The following is a 22,248-nucleotide window of genomic DNA, read 5'->3' as shown; positions in this document are numbered from 1 at the left end:
TGTTTGAGGCTGTTTTGCTCTGTATTGGGGATTTTCTTATTTACACACTGTTGCGAGACCATAGAGTTTGTATATATGAATAAGCAGGTTTATACAGGGGTGCATGTGGGCATGTCTTCCTTCAAAAACAACATTTTAACTAATTCAGTAGCAGTTTAGGTGACTCATGTTATTTGATCAGGTATGCCTGAGAATTTATTCTGCAAATGTTTCCATCTCAGTCCTTCATAGGTGAAGTTATTTCATTCTTCAGCCAGTGTAGTCAAAAAGAAAGGAACCTAGAAATTGTTTTCTTTGGTTGTTCTTGTGAAAATGTGTTGCATTTGTATGCAATGAAGAGACAGCAGAATGCTTCTCACAAAAAATATGCTTTAGAGCAGATTTGATACATTCAAAAGTCAGATGTAAACATGCTTTTTCTGGACATTTACACAAATCCTATAAGTTCATAAGTACTGGGCTAGCTGCCCCTATGAGTCATTTTTAGCCTAGACAAATTACTTTTCAAAGGTGAAAAATTAAACCCTATGTCTTGTGATTTAAAGGTAAACACCTTAACCATTATACTAACCTCAACAAGTCAACTCCAAACAGGGAACAAAGGATTCAAGCCCTACACCCATCCCTTACCACATTAAATTTAATCATTAATCCACTACGCTAAATTAGAAGAGACTCTTATCAGGCAACTGAAATGCCAGTACTATATAAAGAAGTCAACTCAAACTGTATTTAAGTACATACTGAGTTTTCCTTAAATGCATTTTATCATATAAATAGCATAGACAATGCTGTGCAGTTCAGGTGTCTTCAATAATTAAAATTCCATGCGGGTAGAAGACAAAGACGTAAACAATTGGTCGCACAGACGCAGAACACTGTTTTTGTTTTTTGTGCCTTTTGCATCTGTGTGACCAGATGCAAAGGGTGCTCTTAAAGAGGAATGCCCTTAAAAAAAAATTTATTTTTTTTTTAATTAAAAGAAAATTAAGATTGATGCATTAATTCTGGACAGTCTGGAAGAATTCCAGACAATTGGCAACCCTAATGCCACTAGCTATTTTCCAGCAACTCTCACAGGCTTATTTTCTTAGCCTTCTTTTACAGATATTGTAATGAGCCCTTTCTTTCAACTGCAAAAAGTGCTGAAATTAAATTAATTATTGGAAGAGTGAGACTCTGCTACATTTGGGTCCTTTTCGGAGCAGTTATTTCTCACTGTAGCACAATGGTAGTGCACATGCTTTGTACTTATGTGGTCTCACTTTCAATCCTCACCATCTCCTTCAAAGTTTGCTTTTAGGGGAGAGGGGCTGACATTATCTCACAGATGCAAGGGTACAGGGTTTGATTTTGACATCTGGTTATTGGGTAGTCTTGTAATAGTCTACAACTAATAGCTTAATATTTACCTATGAACCTATTTGGAGAATATGTTCTGGGATGAGAAAAGATAAAACGTAGGGTGAGTATCCTTTAATGGACAGTTATAGTTGCTATGTTTCTTTTACTATAGATGGAATAAGGAACTGTTGCTCTTTACTGGCTAGGATACAAACTGTTCTTCATTAGATTTGCTTTCCAAAACATTTGAAGACCTGCAAGACACATCCTTTAGTGAAACACCAGATAAACATCAGGGTCTACTTCAAGCTATAAAACTTTGGTGTACTGTGAATGATCTAATGCTTTTTTAGAAGATTGTTGTAGTATATTAGAATAACTTAGAGAACAAGATGCCTGTATACTGCCACCCTGACCGAAGAAATAATGTTCTCCAGCAAGATGTTAATGTACAGGTAATGCCCCCTGAAAAACAAGTCTGCAATGTTACTGTAGTATATTAAGCTGCCGTGAAGTTTTATTTATTTATTTATTTTACAGTTGTTTACCGGGAGAGTCAGACTGGGCATAAAACCCTTTTTCAGTGGAGGCCCGGGGAGAAAAGCTCCATTGTTAGTAAACTATTTTGTTAGTAGAAAAAAATTGTATAATACAATAAAGAAAAAAAATTATAACAGACATTCATAACAGTAAAAAAGACTAGTGAGAGACAAGACCAATAATCTTGTATAACAATGTTTCTAGAAGACAGTTTTTTACAGTAGTAGCAGGTAGTGACATTGTATACAATGAGAGTGTAATTACAATACTTAGTCTTATATACAGGTAGCATAGCAAACTGAAGACTTAAAATGTGGTAGATATTAACAGTGAGAAAGAAAAAAAAAAAAAAACAACATAAGGTAGTCATATGGCTTCAATTCAATGCTCATTACATATGCAATTAACATTTAAAAAATCAGCTAGTTCCATGGTTTGGGCTACCCATGCCCAGTACATGTACAAGTCCAGGAATTGGTGAGGTGGGCTTTAATCTGATGCTTGAAGTTTTTTAAACTAGTTATAGTTCTAATTTCAAGTGGTAAGGCATTCTACAGTTTAGCAATGTAGTAGGAGTATAGAGAGTCACTTGAGCTATTTTTACTCCTGGTTACTTCAATTAGAGCTTTATTAAAGGATCTTAGTGTATGGGTACTTATATGGGGATTGACGAGGCCTTGTAGAGCTGGTGTTTTATCGGGTTTATAGTACATTTAGTGGGCAGTAAAGAGTTGCGTGAGAATGAGTTGGTGGGGTAGTTCTAACCAAGATAGTTGTCTTAGGGCCTTACAATGATGGGTTCTATGAGGACAGCCAGTGGCAAATTTAGCTATCTTATTATAGCAGGCATCTAACTTGCATAGGTCTGATTTGGAGAAGTTGGTAAGGATGGGTGAGGTGTATAGTAAAGTTGACAGAAGATGAGTTCTGAATGTGGTTATTCTGGAGTTTGTGGTTAGGTAGTTTTTGCATCTGTATAAGGTACCTATTTTCTTGTGTACTTTTTTTACAGTCTAGGCAATGTGTAAGTCGAACTTCAGATTTTGATCAATAACAACACAGAGAAGCTGGGTGGATGGTACTGGTTCAATCAAAGTCTTATTACTGGATGTGATGTTGAAGTAAGTGGATTGGGTTTTGAATTTAGTGGAGTGGAAGAGCATGAGTTTAGTTTTATTTGGGTCCAAGATTAACTGGGCATCAGCCAGTGTAAAAGCAAACAGTTTCACAATCCAATCAGATTGAAGAATGAGCTGGCCACAGCGCAGTGTAAGCATAGTTTAGTGAGTGTAAAACTAGTAGATAAATTAACAAAGAAAAGTGTGTGTGTGTGTGTGTGTGTGTGTGTGTGTGTGTGTGTGTGTGTGTGTGTGTGTGTGTGTGTGTGTGTGTGTGTGTGTGTGTGTGTGTGTGTGTGTGTGTGAGTGTGTGTGTGTGTGTGTGTGTGTGTGTGTGTGTGTGTGTGTGTGTGTGTGTCTGTGTGTGTGTGTGTGTGTGTGTGTGTGTGTGTGTGTGTGTGTGTATGTGTGTATGTGTGTGTATGTGTGTGTTTCCTTGCATGTGAGTTTAAGCGAGAAAGTTAGAGTTAGAGACAGGGACAGTGCTGCCTACAACCGGCAGTCCATAAGCACAGATTCAGTATAATTAAATATTAAGAGGCACGAAAATCTTAGTGGCTGGCATTATTGACTGAATTTAATATTTAGTGAATTACCAGGAAATCTTTAGATAGCACTAAACAGCAAAATCAAGGAAGGTAAAGGGTGGTGGTAAGGGGGGGGGGTGCAATGCACTGCATTCTGTTTTTTTTTTCATTCATTTATTTACTTATGAGGAGAAATCAGAGGATGTGTTTATTCAATAAAGTGTCTGTTAAGTGCTGTGTGTGTATTTCTATTTATGTATATGAGTGTGATTCTGTCTCTGTGTTGGTTCTATGTATACGTGAGTGAGACTGCCTGTCTTTCTGAATGTGCATATGTAGACATTAAATAATTACATAACTTACAGTTTGGATGTAAAATACTTCCTCTGACAACAATTACATATACCACAGTAAATCTAAAACATTAGGCAAAGCAACTGTTTTACATCAAAAACAAAAACAGTGGTAAAAAGCAAACAAACAAATAAAAACAAATACAAATGTATTTGACACAAGTATATGATGATTTCCATTAGTTACTCTCATAGTCCTCAACCTTTCATCTCCAAAATGTGGAATATGTGGAGAACATGCAAACAGCTTACTAACAGCTTACTAACAACTAATTAACAACTTCAACTAGTCAGCTGATAGGATGGCTAAAATGTTCTCCTATTTACATATAAAAACATTTTTTCTGAAGAATTAATATGATTCATTTTTATTTATCATGGATATCAGTTAAAAGATTCCTAATGCTGCATGTATGACAGATCCTTTCAATGCACAACTTTCAGGATCTTATACTTTTTAAGACCCAAAACAAGGAACATTCCTCATAATGAGCTACACTGGAGAGGTATGGTTGCTCTGCATACCATTATATACGTACTTTATCTGAAAAAGAGAAAGTGCTCTTTACCAAAATGGTAGTTAACATGACCAGTCTGAAGCCAGCAGCTAATATATGAAGACACACTAAGGACAGGGCCTGGAGAATAAATCCCAGCTCACACTGCATGATTTCTTCTGTTTCCAGCAATATTTGGAGTAGTACTTAATCCAGCTGTGATGATCAGTTAGTGTTGAATCACTCAAAGGGAGACTGAAATTGTAGGAACATCAATTTTTAGTCCAAGAGACAAAGAAGAAATACATTTTCTGTTACAGAATAAACATCTGAGCCCTTAGTTTGGGCACAGTACTGTGTATTTACCTGAGTGTACACCAGCGGGATACTTATCCAGTCATAGTGGAAGAGGAGACTGCATTTGGCTCGGTAAAAGTTCAATTCCTGTTAAGAAGTGATACATGAAAATAAAATTTCTCTTACTAAAAACTGGCTTACACAAGGTACACTGGGACATACATAGAACACTATGTCAAAACTGTTGTTCTCTATTTTTATATCCTTTTCAGCCATGATATAAGCTTGATGCAATGTGACAGATTGTAAATACAAAGGCAGGATTTGTTAATAATGTGCATACTCTGCAGTCATTAATTAACAGGCAATGTATTAAGTAACAGAATTACATTTTTTTTTCAGCGAGATAAACTGCTGTCCAAGAAAATAGTCTCTTACATGAAGACAATAAATAAAAGCAAGAAGAAGAAAATGCCTTAGCTTCTGGAAACTTTTGCAGTTACCCGTTAAAGTGATCTTTTTTACGTTTTCTCTGAAATGATTATAGGTGGCATTTAACTGCAGTGTAGTCCTGTGCACATGCTAACTTTTAGGGTAGTTGGTTTTAAAGTGTAAAATATAATTAAAAAAAAAAAAAACAAGACACCCAAGCTTGGATTGTATTTTATCAAAAATCAATGTGGGGAAGTCCACAACAGAGATTGCAACTCATAAGTCCCACGGCTATAACTAAATAAAGTAATGAAAGTCTTCTCCTTGTTGTTAAAATAATAATGTATTGATATCCAGAATTCAAATAATACTACCAGATAAGAACATTCATCTTATAATTAAAAATAGTTCATCAATCAAAATAAATCAAATATACTACAGTGTAATAGAGCAGAAATCTGTAGTAAAACAATGAAGGATGAGGTTGAAGTAGGCCATGCAGGAGTGGGAAATCTGAGACTTAATGATTGGATGAATTCCACCAATCACAGAATCTGTATGTTTGCCCATTCAGCATATGATAAGTAATGTGAATAACCAATGAAATCATAAACTCCATATGGCATTGTTGGTCCAGTGATTGATAAGGTAGCAGACCACAGCCATCCATAGGTTCATAGGTTCATAGGTAGGTACTAGGCTATCTACCCGAGGGCATTTATAAGCCTAGCTAGAGTGTGTCGGCTTTCGCCGCCCCATTGATTAATTAACTGAGCCTCTGTCAAGCAGAGCCAATGAAGTGATCCCAGGAGTGTACTTTTTGTTACCCATCCACTCGTCAAGGCTTCTCTTGAAGAGTGTTAGTGAGGGGCTCTGCCTAATGTAGTTAGGAATTTTGTTCCAAAGCATGGGGAGTCTCTGTGACAGGAATCTATCCCTCCAGCATGTTCTATTTATTGTTGTGACGAGGTTTAGCTCACTAGAGCGCGTGGCTCGCAGTGACTTGGATTTCTTTATCCAATGCTGAAAATTTTGGTTTGACCAATCAGGAATGGTCTCCTTTGTAGCAAAGCACCTGTCAGTGATGGAGCAGGATTGACTAATGGGCTTGAAACAGACTTCCAGGAAGCTGTGCTGATAGGCAAAATACATTTCTAAATTTGCATGATCTGGTGGCATGACCTGAAGCCATGATTGACCAGTTAGAATGGGCTGACTGTATGCTAAGAGAGCAATCTACAACAACCCATGGCTGACCAATATGGATGGGGTCTAGGCTTTCAAAACTCTAAGCTGATTGGTCAAAAAAATACTCATACTTTGTATAATCCATTTTCAGACATATCAATCAGCAGCATACACTAGCTTGATTTCCCAGTGGGAACAAATATGATGACAACATCCTCCAAACTCCCATAACCATCATATATAATACAGTGGGATTTTTGATGTGAATGATTACCAGAAAGGGGCAGAAAGGAGGCCTGCTATCACTTCAGATTCATACCTAAAAGGACAGAGATAATATACTTGCAGATAAGTTTAGTGCAGACATTTAGCCCAGAAATGATCATTGAAATTCTACAAATCCCTAAATACTCAACAACCTCTAAGATCTTAAAGGAACATGTCTTACCTCTGCTCTCAAAAGCCAACAATACCACTTATAGATGACCAAACTGCTTACACAGATGCCTAGTAAATAGTGCCAAACATTCCCTTGCGGAACCCCTTCTGAATCTAAGCCAATTTAAGTTTAGCCATGGGGTATGTTCCTGTAGTATGGAAAACTAATGTTGTGATGCTCCATCATGGGAGTGGGGAAGCACAGCCCCTGGGAGTGATAGATCCATCAGTCTAATTATTCTAATATCTAAGGCCATGGGATGCATCATATATGACCTCATAATGTCATTCACCTAGGCCCTTGGCAGTTTGGTTTGTCAAAAAGAGATCATGTGTACTTAGTTTAGTAAATTTCTTTGAGAAAGTCACAGAGGCAGTGGATAGTGGTCATTTGGTCCACACAGTCTATCTGCATGTAGACAAGGCATTTCACACCAATTTCCCATAATGGCATTGTGAATAAGTTAAGAGGCTCAAGTGCAGATCTGTACATGGAAAGGCAAGCTAGCGAAAAATAGAACCTAAATAGTTAAAGTAGCAGGCGTTTCCTCAGACAGCTAGAAAATAACTCATGATGTACCTTAGGAATTGGTGTTAGAAACACTACTATTTGACATATAATTCTCTGATCTCCAAACTGCAAACCTAAATGAAGTTTGCTAATGATTGCAAGTTGGGTGTTATTGTCAGATCATCCCTTGATGTGTTGTCAGTAAAGCTAGAACTAGTTTTTACAAACCAATGGTGGACTAAAAAAAGGGGATAAAATTGAATGCAAAAACTGTTTCATTGTCATTTTTGGCAAAAACTCTAATCTCCAACTATCCGTCTTCAAAATGATGCAGTAGACAGGGTCAGGGGCAGGGACCTTGGCATCTTGGTCAACAACTCATTGCCTTTTGTCTATGACATAGCATCAGCAGACAGGAAATCCTTATGTTTAGCACAGCTGATATCTAAAGGTATCTCATACAGGTCTACAGGTCATAAGAAGTAACCCTCCTCTGTACTCTGCTTTAATTAGACTGATTATAGAGTACAGTGCCCCCCTTTGGTATGTACATGTCCAGACACATCATACAGCTAGAAAGACTCCAGCAGTTCCTAATTAACATTGCTGGTCTAAAGATCCCTGGCTCTCCATTTCTGTACTCAAATCTATTTTAGAATCTTATGTGGAAATCTGTGTCATGCAATTCCATTAATGACCTGTCCCTCCCTGATCTCTTAATCTCTGCAAGACAAACAGCTCCACAAACACTAGAGCTAAGGATGTGAATCTCCACCAACATACAAACAAAACAAAACATGCTAGAGGGAAAGATTTACTATCTGGTGTTTACCCATCTTTGCAATATGCTAGCCTATGTTAAACAGATGGAGACCCTTGCATCCTTCAAGATTGACCTTGATGATTGGATGGGAATCTGCTAATTCATCCATGGCCTGACATCCTTAACCCTTCTTGAACTGGGAAGTATATCATGAGGATGAGTACTGACAAGGTAAAATGGTTTCTTGAATTACTGCCTTGTGATTGCTATGATCCAGTTATCTTAGAAGAATATACTGCAGATGTATATTCTCTTCTCCATTGCCAGTATGTAGCTAGTGATATCTAAAAGTATAGACGGAGCTGTACTGACTTAACTTGATGCAAGACAAATGTAACCAAAGCTGGAAGGGGCTTTCCAAAATTGTGGTTGAAGAAGTTCTATTTAAGACCAGAGCCTTTTCTACACTATGGCCTACAGGGTGCTCACTTTGTGTGTTAAAGTAACAGCTGCCCTTAAGAGGCACCAGGCAAAGAACACACTGAAATGATGGAGGAGCCCTGCTTAAAACCATCTTCATGTGGCTATCAGCTATATAAAAATAACTATAACTGAACTAGAAGTATTTGTTAAATAGCAGTCACAAAAAAGGGAACTACTCATATAATATGCTTCTGCATTCATTAATTTGCTTCATATTTTAAGAGGTACTAGAATGAAGATAAGTAATAACCACCCATGTGAAATAAGGCTGTTTTGCAAAGAATATTATATAGAAATACAAACGTTCAATGTAAAAACAGATTAACATTCATTTGAAACGAGTGGTGCCTTCCACACCAGTACAGTCTCCTATAATAAAGCACACACACACACACACACACACACACACACACACACACACACACACACACACACACACACACACGCGCGCACACACACACACACACACACACACACACACACACACACATGCACGCACACAAAGTATAAATTTGCGCATGCTGGCTAATTAGAAGAACTGCTGAAATGTGTAAAACTAATAACAGACATTGGCAAGTACCAAATCTTGACCACAAACTATATAGTGTATGTATGGCACAAAAATATTTTACAGAAAGAAATGTTGAGCAATAATTATTAATTCATTGTGGTAATCATGTTAAAATAAAATTATTGGTGAAGCACATTCATAGACTTTGCATTCATACTGGTAAATGCAAAGATGTTGAATTATTTCCATATTTTCATTTGATTCTGGTTTAAATCCCAAAAAAATTTTGCTGGTCTAATGATCAATTTTTTCTACAGAGTTAAAAAGTTTGAAAACTACATCAGCTAAGACTGCAAATGGTTAAAGGGTGTGTGCACTCAATTCCAATTCCAGTTCAGGTCAATGAATTTGATTGATGGTATACACTGAACAATGAATGCAGTAATACCTACCAGCAGATTTGACAAATGTAATTAAGTAATGGTAGCTGTATGGAAAGGGAGGGTATTAAAGGTAATAAGGGAATGCAAAGATGCCCTCATATACTGACATACAGCTTATTAATCTTGAAGTGTGGACAGCCATCTGATTCAGTGGTACTAAAGCTAAAGTCAATTAATTAATTAATTCATTTATGTTTTACTACTTTATAATATGATAAGTGGACTAGTGTAACTTAAGTAGTTTTCAACAACACAAACACAAGGGCACAAGACAAATGTATGACAAATAACATACTTTAGCAAAATGTAGCTCTTCAGAATCATCAACATCCTAAAGCCTGATATTTGAACCACACAACTGCATGAGCTATATAACATATGACAAACGTAAGACAAATCAAAATGTACCCAGAGTAAAATGTCATTTACTGATGAAGAAGAAGATCGGTGATGTGTTATAGGTAAAATTCCTGCTTAATTTCTGACTGATAATGAGTCTTCTGTTATCGTTGATAACGTTTTTCTGGTTAATTTTTATTTCTGTCTTTTAAATCTCACTGACTGGCTTGATTGCAGCCAATACATCAAGGCCTGTAATTTCAAAATTACGTTACAGTTTTATTGCATTGTTGCAGTGCCTATGGGAGATGTTACCTAAAGCTCCAGGCCATTTAGTCTTACCCTTCTTACAGTTCTGAAAAAAATAACATTTATTTTATTTTACATTTGTTAACCGGGATAGTCCACTGGACACAGGTCCATTTTCAGTGGAGGCCCGGGGAGAAAAGCTCCAAACACAAAAATAACATGTAATATAGTATAATACAAAGTTTCCGAAGAAAAATTGCATTCAAAATGCAGTTCTAAATCAAGTAGTATGAACAGACATAGTTTACACAATTAGTAAAACAGAGTAATAATACAATAGTACTAGAACATGGCAAATAATCTAAGTGGGTGTGTGCCCATTTATGCCTTATGGCTATATGATGCATGTACTGAACAGGCCTGGATGTATGCCAAAACTAGGTTTGTAACCTTTTTTTATATCTCCATACTACAGAAAATGTCATTTGTCGAGAGAGCAGGTACTTTTTTAGGTGACGAGGGACTTGTGCAGTGTGAGCATTACATACATATCTGTGTTACTGACATGAACATTTACATGCTGAGTATTTGGATATATAACAATTACTCAAGCTAAGTTAAATCATGTTCCAGGCATTTAAAAAATGCAACAACTGCACACGGTTGATCTGATAAAAAATGTATAAAAGCAAGTGTTTTTTTACAAGAGGGCAAGCCCCCCCCTCCATCACCTACATAGAAAGCTGTGTTGCTATAGCCCCACTACTCACGCTCTCTCTCTTTGTGTATGTATATATATATATCATCATACCACTGTACCTGGCCCTTATCAGAGTCATCATAGAGTATAATGCCCCTTTTGGTATGTACCTGAGCAGATACTTGCAGCAAGTGGAACATCCACAAAAGTTCCTTACAAAAAGAATGCAGGGAGAAAGCACAATGTCCTACACTGATCACCTATATATGTATGTATATGTGTGTGTGTGTGTGTGCGTGTGTGTGTGTGTATGTACGCATACTAACCACAAGGCCATTCAGCCTTAGAAGTAAGGGCTGTCTTGACTGGCTGCAAGTCTTGGATATATAAAGAACTAGGAATACAGCTATAGGATACAGTATACTAAAACAGCAGCACGCCAGAAGGACTCAACTTACATAAGGGAAAAATAATCTGCCATGTAGTTTATCTGTAGGCCATCTTTGTGACTCCTACTAGATCTGCTTTCAATGTCTTTGCCTCATAGCAACATCTTTTTGGCTGAGTAACTCAGGGATCGCAAACACCGACAGCTATATTGGAAAAAACGAAAACATCATTACAGTTTTGTAACTTCAGTCTCTGGAAACAGCTGGAAAAGGTTCATAGGTGTATACTAGGCTAATGACCACTAGGGATCTTTTAAGCCTAGCCGTGTAACCCAAATGTGACCCATAAATTTGATTTATATAGGTGGTGATTTACTGACTGCCTCTGTGCATCAGAGACATAGGAGCCAGACCAGGGGTAAATTTCTGATTACCCATCCATTGGTCTAAATTGTGCTTGAATAGGGATAGGGAGAACTCTGCTTCACATGGACGAAGAGCCTGTTGCAGAGATTGGGAATTCTCTGAGAAACATACTTGCTCTCCAACATGTCCCATTTGTGTTGTAAGCAAAATTTGGATCTTTTAATCTAGTAGTCTAAATACTGTTTGTTTTGCAGATGTGCAAAAGGTTCATCAAAACAGGGTCCAGGGATACCTTATATGCCAAGCAAAGATCATCTCTCAGACGTTTGTGTGATACTTTGTAAAGAGATAAGGCTTTGAGGTGATCAGTGTAGGACATTGTGCTTTCTCCCTGCATTCTTTTTGTAAGGAACTTTTGTGGATGTTCCACTTGCTGCAAGTATCTGCTCAGGTACATACCAAAAGGGGCATTATACTCTATGATGACTCTGATAAGGGCCAGGTACAGTGGTACGATGAGCTCTCTGAATCTAGATGTCATGCCTTTGATTATAAGTTGAGTAACATAGAAGGATTTTCTTACGACCTTGGACACATGTTGGTCAAAGGCTAGGTTACTATCTACATGAGTTCCCAGTTTCCTGACTAGTGAATCAACTTTTAAGGGTGTTTCATTGATGGCATAGTTACCTGGGGTGATATACTTCCCAAAGGTACTATAATTCATTTCTTGGTATTGAGTTTTAAGTCATGCCTTTGGCATCAAGTGTTTGTCTGTATTAGACCTTCCTGAAGGGTGTTCTCATTTTGGGGGGATTCAATGACTGCTCCCATCTGTGAACTTGGTTAATCAAATCCTTTGACATTGGCTTTGACATCCAAGAAGTAGATGTCAAAGAGGAGTGGGCCTAGCATAAAGCCCTGGGGGACTCCACTGATGACTGGTTTCTTTGTGGAGGTGGGCTCACTGATTTTAACCTCCTGGGTCCTATCAGTGAGCCAGCTAGCTATCCAGTGTGTTATAATGGGGTTTATACCAAGTTCCTTAAGTTTGTTGACAATGCCCAAGTGGGGTATTGTATCAAATGTTTTAGCCAGATCTAGGTAGGCAGAATGCACCATTTCCCCTAATCTATTGCCTTAGTGATATTATCAAAGAAGTCCACCAGATTCAGTAAGCATGACCTTCCTTTGACAAAGCTACGTTGTGTTATAGTTACTTCTAGCAAGATTGATTTGTAGTCAGATCTCACCAGGGATGGCACCAGGTCCAGGATGTCTGAGCCTCTTGTGGGTGTGTCACTCAGCTGGTCCAGGGCACTGGAGTTAACGAAGTCCAGTAACCTTTGGGCAAGTGAGTTAGAACATGTATAATTTACCCAGTCTATGAAAGGGTAATTATAGTCACCCAAAACCAAGGTGTTTGGTTATATCTTGATTGACTCAAGAAGATCCAGGTAGGCTGAGTGGATGCCCTATTCATGGAGGGGATCCCATAGCTGGCAATGACCCAAAGAGGGGTCTTACCTACAGTCAATTGCACCTGAAGTAATTCAAGGGAATCGTGCTGTTTAACCAGTCTAGAGGTGTATTTATCTTTAATTAATATGATATACCACCTCCTTTAGTTCTCATGCCTTCAGTTTGTGGTCTGGACTTGTGGAAGGAAATGTAACCTGGTACAGCTGGGGTGCTCTCCACAGCCTTAAACCAGGTCTCAGTGACTGCACAAATGTCAGCATCTTCCAGGATGAGGACTGTTTCCAGTGAGTGCAGTTTCTGGTTTAGATTCCTAGTGTTTAGCAGCATAACCTTGAGATTGTTTTTACAGGGTATTTTTGCATTGTGAGTTTGGTCTTGTGACGTTTCCTAAAACAGGTACTATAGAGATGGCAAGAGCCTTAGCCAGTAACTGAAATCCCAGGGGGGACAGATGAGGACCATCTCTGGCAAAGCATTGAGGTCTGTTAACCATGTTATCCCAGACTGACAGATACCGGATCCCCTTTACATGACACCAGAAACTAAGCCAATTGTTGAATTCAGTCATTTTTTGTTTGTATTGGGGTATCATCCTGGGCAAGGATAAAATGCTGCTTAAGGCTAGGGACATACCTGCCTGAGACTCATAATCCAAAAGCTCAGTAATGTCTCTCATCATACAGTCCAGTGAGGTATGTCTCATGTTGTTCACACCAACGTGGACTATGACAGAGTCATAACAGTGCCTGTTGTTGAGAGACTTGAGTGAGTGTGTGATGTGGCAGATCCTGGCACCTGACAGACAGCCAACCTTGACCTTTTCCTTATCCAACCTGGTGAGAGGGACATCTGTGTGTCTCATAATTGAGTCAGCTATGACTAAGATGTTTGTTTTTGTGTTATACCTTAGGGGCTTGACTGGTGAAACACTGGTGTGTGATATATTATGTGTACTATGTTCTGCAGAGGATGTATTATGTGAAGCATGCTTGTATTTATGTTTGTGAGGTCTCTGATGTTTAGGTAAGCTTCTTGTAAGGACCTCTGCATATGTAGGTTTATTTGTTGTTAGTTTGGTAGGTGCAGAAGATGAGGTGTGCATACTGACAACCTGGTTAGTATCAGATGGACTGACTGGTGAGCAAGAAAGCCTGGATTCTAGGTTCTTGATATAGATGCATCTCTCACATAATGAATTTGTGTGGACTAGAAGAAGTGGGTTGTCATTGTACATGAAGTAATTGCTACATTGCCTCAGATGCCTATGTTGACCAGGCTGGCTGGAGAAACTGTGGGAAATTGTCCATCCATAATGCTACGCAAGTTGATGTGGTCAGAAAACAGGGAGAGGACAGGAAGGAACAAGTAAAGTAGAAAACAGGAGAAGTGGACAAAAAATATGAAGGGATAGTGGGTAGAATCTGTGTTGGTGCCTCAGAAGCTTATCTGAATGTATCACGTCAGTGAGGGACAACCATGAGAACTTACCAAAGGAGCACCAGCAGAGTACTAACGGATAATTTGCAGGCAAAAGTGTTTGCGTCTATAACCACCAACAGTGCCCACCGCTGTGCGGCAGTGAGCCGTGCACAAACCCAGTGCTAAATAGCAAATGAGTATAAACTGATCTAAACAAATCAACCAATAAAAAGCTCAAAACTAAGCCCTTTTCCAGCAACCTTCAATCTGATGAGTTCTAACTGCACACTCATGCCACTTGGGTGCAGGGGAACCCTCTGCAACAAAAGATGGCCTAGTTTAGTGCTCAATTTATACAAACAGAACTAGATTCAGCAGGTCTTCATCTAGTCTATGCTACAAGCAAACAAAGTGCATCAATTTCAGGACAAAAAAAAACAGTTTAGATAAACAGTGATATGGTAACAATGCAGTTCAAAAGTGCAATATACAATGAAAAATTCTGCTTAAGTTTTGCAGAAATCAGCAGATGGCTTGCCTTTGCTTATGTAGCAAATGATAGCAAACTGATTTTAAACAAATTAACCAATAAAAATGCTCAAAACTGAGCTCTGTGCCAGCAACCTTCAATCAGATGAGTTCTAACTATTCTTTACAAGGGAGGCTATCTTAACCTCAAAGTGGCTTTGCTTGACATAATTAGCCCCCAGAGTTGCCTGTTTACTTTCATGAGAGAGTTTCTATCAATATGGGAATTACCCTTCCTGATTTTTGCCATATTTTTTCCCTTTTGTTGTATATCCTCTTTAATTTGAGATGCCAGTAGGGAGGTTTGTTTCTGAGGTTAGTCCTGGGCTTGTATCTGGTAGGTTTTGTCTTTCAGCTTTCCCTGTTAGGGGTCACCACAGCGGAACTCAGGTCCGCTCATGATTGGCAGTGGATTTTTATGGTGCCGAGTTGCCAGCCCGATGCCCAACCTTCAAAGAAGGCATGCCCATACATGCTCGCACCTACCTGCATGTCTTTAGTGTCACTCAACCGTGGGGAGGACATGCAGACTCCACACAGAAGAATCGAATGGAGAACCTCTTGCTGTAAGGCAACAACGCTAACCGCTGCACCACTGTGGCTGATAGGGCTTACATCTCCTATATGCAGCCATCGACATGGTTGTACAGAGTTTCTGAAATAAATTTAGCACAGGTTACTGTGTTCTCTGGGTTTGGAGAGGCACTGAATTTTGACACACCCAAGAATACAGTTCTTTATATTATGTAGGCTAAGTCTTGAAAAAGGCAAAGTGCTTCATGAAAAAGAAATAATGAATACATAGAAAGTGAAAGGACAATAAAACTCCCCATCTCATGTTTTATCAAAAGGGAAAATGTATACCAAGAAACTGCATCTGAACACTTCTCTTCATTTAGGATCAGTGGTGCTAGTGGGAGATGGATCATTATAGGTTGGTACTAGGCTATCGACCCTAGGGCCTATACAAGCCTAGCCATAACAATTCCCTGGCTATTCCCTGGGTATTTCTTCCCACACTATTTACTTCCCTGGATCCCTGTCTAGCAGGGCAACTGACGTGATCCCTGGGGTGAATTTCCTTTCTCCCATCCAATCATCAAGGTTCCTTTTGAAGAGGGTCAAAGAGGTGCTCCGCTTGACATGTATGGGCAGTCTGTTCCAGAGTCTGGGGAGTCTCTGGGACAGGAACCTATCCCCCCAGCATGTTTTGTTTATTGTGATGACAAAGTTTAGATCCCTGGAGCATGTGGCTCTGAGAGATTGGGATTTATTTAAGTGTAGCATGTCCAATGGCTCTGGGTTTGACATGGCTTTGTATGTTAAGCAGAGATTGCCTCGGAATAGACGATATGCAACAGAGTATAGCTGGAGTTTTTTAAGGCGGTCAGCAAAGGGCATCTGCTTTAGGCCTGTGATTCTTTTAGTGAGGTATTTCTGTGGCATTTCCAGTTGTTGCAGATGTCTTGAGAGATACATACCAAATGGGGCGTTGTATTCTATAGTGGGTCTAATGAGGGATGAGTACAGTGGGACAATGACCTCCTTTTTTCTGGATGAAAAGCCCTTAGTGATGAGGTGTGCCACATAGAAGGATTTCCTGACTGTTGTGGTGATGTGGTTATTGAAGGTGAGTCCACTGTCCACCTGTGTCCCTAAGTCTCTTATCACACTTTCAGTGTTTAGTGTACTGCCACCTATGTGGTAATTCACGGGTACATGTTTTTCCCCAAAGGGGATAAATATACATTTCTTGGCATTGAGCTTGAGCCCATGGCTCTGGCACCAAGCATCTGTTTCTGTAAGGCCCTTTTGTAGAGTATCCACATCATTTGGTGATTCAATAATGGCTTCTAGTTTGCAGTCATCTGCAAACTTTGTTAGCCAAAGTCCCTTAGTGTTGGCCGGTACTTCAGAGAAGTAGATGCCAAACAAGAGTGGTCCCAGGACTGAACCTTGAGGTACTCCACTTGTCACTTGTCTGGAGTTGGATTTGGAGTCAGCTACTTTTACAGTGTGGGTTCTGTCAGTAAACCAGTTGGCAACCCATCGAGTGATGTAGGGATTAATGCCCAGCTTAGTACGTTTATCTATGATTCCAGAGTTGGGGATGGTGTCAAAGGCCTTGGCGAGGTTCAGATAGGCTGTGTGGACTGCCTTATCCTTGTCCACAGCTCTGGAGACTGATTCAAAGAAGTCAATCAGGTTCAGGAGACAAGATCAGCCCTTCACGAACCCAAACTGGGTGGGGTCCAGTGTTTTAAGGTTGCCAATGTCTTTGTTTATAAGTTCCATGATAATACGTTCCATGGCCTTGCAGATCAGGCTCGTCAGACTGATGGGGCGGTAGTTCCCGGGATCCAAGGTGGATCTCCCCTTGTGAAGTGGGGTAACTGTAGTTGTGCGCCACTCAGTGGGCATGAAGCCTGAGGTGAGGGTATGATTAAACATGTCACTTAGGTGAGGTGCTAGTTCATTTTGTAGTTCATGTAGTACACAGCCCGGGATGTCATCTGGTCTCACGGATGCTGTATTCTTAGCTTTGCGTTTTTTACCTGTGTGGCCGTTATTACCGGAATTTGGCAATCTTCCAGTATTGAGATGGGCCATTTAGGGGGGGTGAGAGGGGGGTGAAGTTGGCACTGAATTGATCTGCCAGGATATTGGCAATATCCTTGGGATTAGTATATTTAATGCCATTCTGTTGTAGCTCTGAGCAGATCTGAGCATTGCCATTTAAATTCTTGACATAGTTATAGAATGCCTTGTGGTTGTCTTTGGAATCTTTGGCAATTTTATTTTCGTAACTAGCTTTGTAGGATTTTATGAGGGATCTCAGCTTCTCACTGAGACTGGTAAGGGAGTTTTTTGCATCCTGGGATTTTCCTCTTTTCTGCAACAGTTTTTCCTTTTGTTGTAAAGTTTGTTTATGGCAAGGGACCACCAGATTGGCTTCCTTTTTTTGGAGGAGAGCATCTTGGTTCTATTTGGGATGGCACGATTCATGTATGAGTGGATGTGCTCATACAGTGCCTGCAAAAGTGCCACTGAGGTAAGGAAAATTTAACCCATTGTACCAATCTGCCACTTAAAGGAGATGGCATTACAATTTAGTGATTACAATTACATTTATTTCTAAATCAGCACATGTACCAGCTGAGATAAAAGAAAGTATGCATATACTACAGATGTAACCTGAATTTATATGCATGTTTATGTGAGTGAATATTTCAGTCCACTGATTCAAATAGTCATAATGGCTTTATGATTGTAATAAAATAATGGCATCTTTATTTTTTTATTTTCTTTATTTTCTTTACTTATGTTATTTTAGCTTGAATTCACTATGTTAAATAACAGTTAAAATGTAGACATCTGTGCTGTCACTGAAACTTGGTTTAAAGCTGCAGAAAGGACTCCAGCAGTGGAAGGCTAAAGTGCCTTCCACACAGTTAGACCAATAGCAGCACAGACAGCGGCTAAAGGTGGAGGTGTTTCAAACTACATTAGCAACAAATGCAATTCCAGGCTGATAAAACAGGATAATGCCCTGGAATTCATCCACGTCCAAGTCTCCATAGCCAAGGTTCCTTACCATGTCCTGGTCAGCTGCAGGTCACCTTCTATGACCCATGAAGCTCACAACTCTTACCCAGACCTACTAGAGGCACTCACCATCCAACCACATACTCTATTTAATGGAGATTTTTAACTATCCCTATAGAGACTGGGAAACATACACTGTCTTTAACTCACAGGCACAATGTTTCCTGGACTTTATCAACACAAACACCCTGGACAAGATAGTGTACATTACAACCAGAAGGTCAAACATATTAGACCTAGTACTCACCAACATGGTAGAATGTTGCATCCCTCCTCCATGTTATGTCCTCACTGGTGAGGTCCGACCACAAAGCTGTCTCCCTCGAACTAAAAATTAACCTGGAAAACCCACCTAAACTAATTCAGTTAGGAGCTATTCTAAAGTAAACTGCATCCTATTAAGCAACAGAAAAATTCATAGCTCACCCTAATGCTGAGAACACAACTACTTATGCAGAATTATTTACAAATATCCTGTGCAAACATGTAAATGGCTGCATTGAGACTGCTGTACCTACCAGAAATAAGCCCAAATCTAACACCAAAAACAAACCCCACTGGTAAAATTCTTACATTAATAGGGTATATAACAAAAGAAAAAAGTCATGGCCAAAATCAGAAAGAACAGCTCTCATAGAGACAAGAGCTGTCTGATTCAACTAAACATTAAACTAAGAGATCTAATAAAGTCCAACCAGGCCAATTACAAGGTCAGGATAGAATCCCAGGCTAAGAACAATGACAAGACCTTCTTCAGCTATGCCAAACTTTCACTGTCCAGGATGACATAGCGAATCTACTGGCTAATAAATTTACCTCTAACTTCTCCTCCTCACTACCATCTATGAAATCCCTTCCAGCATATTCCCCCAACTGTCAACAGGGACCAGGTCTTGGTGGCACTTGCTAAGACCAAAAACACTGCTTCACTGGGCCCTGACAATATCCCTGGTTGCCTTCTAAATAGCTTAAAACATGAATTATCTGGGCTACTTGAGGCACTCCAACTACAGCCTCAAAACAGGTTATGTGCCAGGTAAATGGAAAGCCACAACTGTATCTTTCTTCATAAGGGTTGACCATCAACAAACCCCAAGAACTACAGAACCATCAGTCTGACAAGTCTGATATGCTCAACAAGGACACTGACAACCTACAGACACTGAACCCATCCCAGTTTGGCTTTGTTAAGGGATGTTCTTGCCTATTCAACCTGGTAGACTTCTTTGAGAGGGTCACCAAGGCTATGGATGAGGGGAAAATGGTGCATACTGCCTATCGTGACCTGGCCAAGGCATTCAATACAGTAACCCACTTGGGTATTATTGACAAACTCTCAGAACTAGGTTTAAATCCCTACATACCTCACTGGATAACCAGCTGGCTCACAGATAGGACCCAAGAAATCAGGATCAGTGAGACCACCTTCACCAGAATACCTGTCACCAGCAGAATATCCCAGGGCTCCATGTTGGGCCCACTCCTGTTTGGCATTTACTTGTCAGAAGTAACGGCTAATGTTAAAGGCTTCTGACTCACCAAGTTCACAGAGGACTGTAAACTGGGAGCTGTCATAGTTTCTCCTAACATCAGCAACATCCTACCAGTGGATCTAACACTTAACAGATGTCTGGTGCCAAAACCATGGATTAATACTCCACATGAAAAAATGTATTATAGTATCCTTTGGGAAATCATTCATCCAAGCTAATAACTCCAAGAGCTGATCCAATAGTTATTGACTTTGGAACACATGTAGACAGTACTCTGGGCTTCGACCAACACATAGACAAGATAGTAAGAAAAGAATTTTATGTTGACCAACTCATAAGCAAGGGTATGGCATCCAGGTCCAAGGAAGTAATAGTACCACCCTACTTGCTCTTATCAGACCCATCATTGAGTACAATGCCCCCTTTGGTATGTACCTAACTAGGCACTTACAACTGCTGGAATGCCCTCAAGGGTTCCTCACCAGGAGAATCCAGAGTATGACTGCCCTGTCTTACAGAGATCACCTTAAGGCTCTGTCTCTGTACTCAGCCTCCTATAGGTTACTGACAGGCACTCTATGCCTAGAATATAAGGCATCTTCGGATCCAGCTCTGATGGATCTCTTTGCAATCTGCAAAGCAAACAGCACCAGAAACACTAGATTCAAGGACCTGAACTTCCAGTGACATAAATAGAACATCCTGGAAGGACCGATATGTGTCTCAAAGAATCCCATTGCTAAGGAATAAGCTCCCCATCTATGAGAAGCTGAGTTCATCCCTGATCTTATTCAAAAGAAACCTTGATCACTGGATGGGAAATCGCAATTTCACCCTCCATCTTGCCCCCATGTCTCTGATGGACAGAAGACAACAGTAAGTGAATCCCCAACTAACATACCCACCCCACATAACCCTTAGCTACCTCTTTACTAACATATCCCACCATATAGGGATCCAAGGAACTTGGAGACAAAACTGAGTTGGGTTGCACAGCTAGGCTTGTAAAGCCCCTGGTGGTCACTAGCCTAGTATAAACCTATGCGCAGCTGTTAAGTGCCATTTTGGTAGCAATTGTGATGTAGCTCATCAGTTTAAAGTGAAGACCATTTGTTTCATTCTGTGACAATCCAGCACTAATTTACACTTGTATTTTCTGAGACTTAGTTGCTTAGCACTTACTGCACATTGAATTGCCTCTTCTCTAGGACACCTAGCTGGAATAATTATTCCTGTACTAAGTAAGGCATGAATGGGTTATTTTATAGATTCATACACATTCAGAAATATTCCAAAGCCACTGAATCTTATGACCCTTCGCATCTTGCCAATACCCTTCTTCAGGCTGCACCTCCTTTCTGAATGAGGGCCATACCAGTCAGTCCTGGAGTAAGTTGGTGAAAACCCATCCAGTTATCTAGATTATGTTTAAAGGAGTATTGCGAGTCGCACTGAATAACATGCATGGGAGGTTTATTCCAGAGTCTGGGCTATAAACCTGTCCCATCACCATGTTTTATTTCTCTTTTGGTGATGTTTTTTGGTTCCTGGTAGTAGTATTGTCGAAATACTGGACTTGAGGACATACAAGAGGTCCAGAACAACTGGGTCTCTACTGGCACTTTAAGTGAGATGGCTCTTCCCTCAAAAAGGCTGTAAGACACTGAATAAAGGGATAGAACTTCTAGCCTCTCTTGGTAGCTCAGGGACTGTAGGCCTGTGATCTTTATATTTAGTAAGATGCATCCAAAAGGGGGGGCTTTGTTCTTGATAAATGTCCTGATCAATGATGAGTGTAAGGGAGTGATTACCTCTTTAAATTGTGATGACATTCTTTTGGCAATAGCTAGGCTAAAGAAATGGATTTCTCACACCTATTGTCACACTGTAATCAAAAAAGAGGGAGTTATCAATCCAAGTTCTTAGGTTCCTGGTTACATTTTCATTTTGTAGTGATGTGTTGTCTATACACTATGAGATGGATAGGGATTGTCCACCAAAAGTGATGATACTACACTTTTTAGCATTTAGTTTGTCCCATTCTTAGTACACCAAGAATTTACCAAATAGGTTTTATTCTGGAGATGTTTGGGTGCCATAGTGTGATTTAACAACTCCCAGTTTGCAGTCATCTGCACACTCTCTCGACCAGGTGTATTGGTTCTGTTCTTGGAGAACTGACAAGTAAATGCCAAAAAGGAGAGATCTGAGCCCTGAGCTCTGAGGGGACAC

General features: G+C 39.7%; 1 protein-coding gene across 1 annotated transcript in view; it reads right to left on the bottom strand.

The window, feature by feature from the left end:
- Positions 1-22,248, bottom strand: part of BEST4 (bestrophin 4) — a 352,673-nt gene that overhangs the window by 117,456 nt on the left and 212,969 nt on the right. Inside the window, exon 5 of the mRNA XM_044085335.1 lies at positions 4,746-4,823. Within this exon, the coding sequence (XP_043941270.1) occupies positions 4,746-4,823 (78 nt within the window). The remainder of the gene's footprint in view (positions 1-4,745; positions 4,824-22,248) is intronic.

Source organism: Protopterus annectens, chromosome 10.part0 (assembly GCF_019279795.1).
Source record: "Protopterus annectens isolate FY-2018-M chromosome 10.part0, PAN1.0, whole genome shotgun sequence".
Taxonomy (NCBI): Eukaryota; Metazoa; Chordata; order Ceratodontiformes; family Protopteridae; genus Protopterus; species Protopterus annectens.
This window is presented reverse-complemented; position numbering and strand designations above follow the sequence as displayed.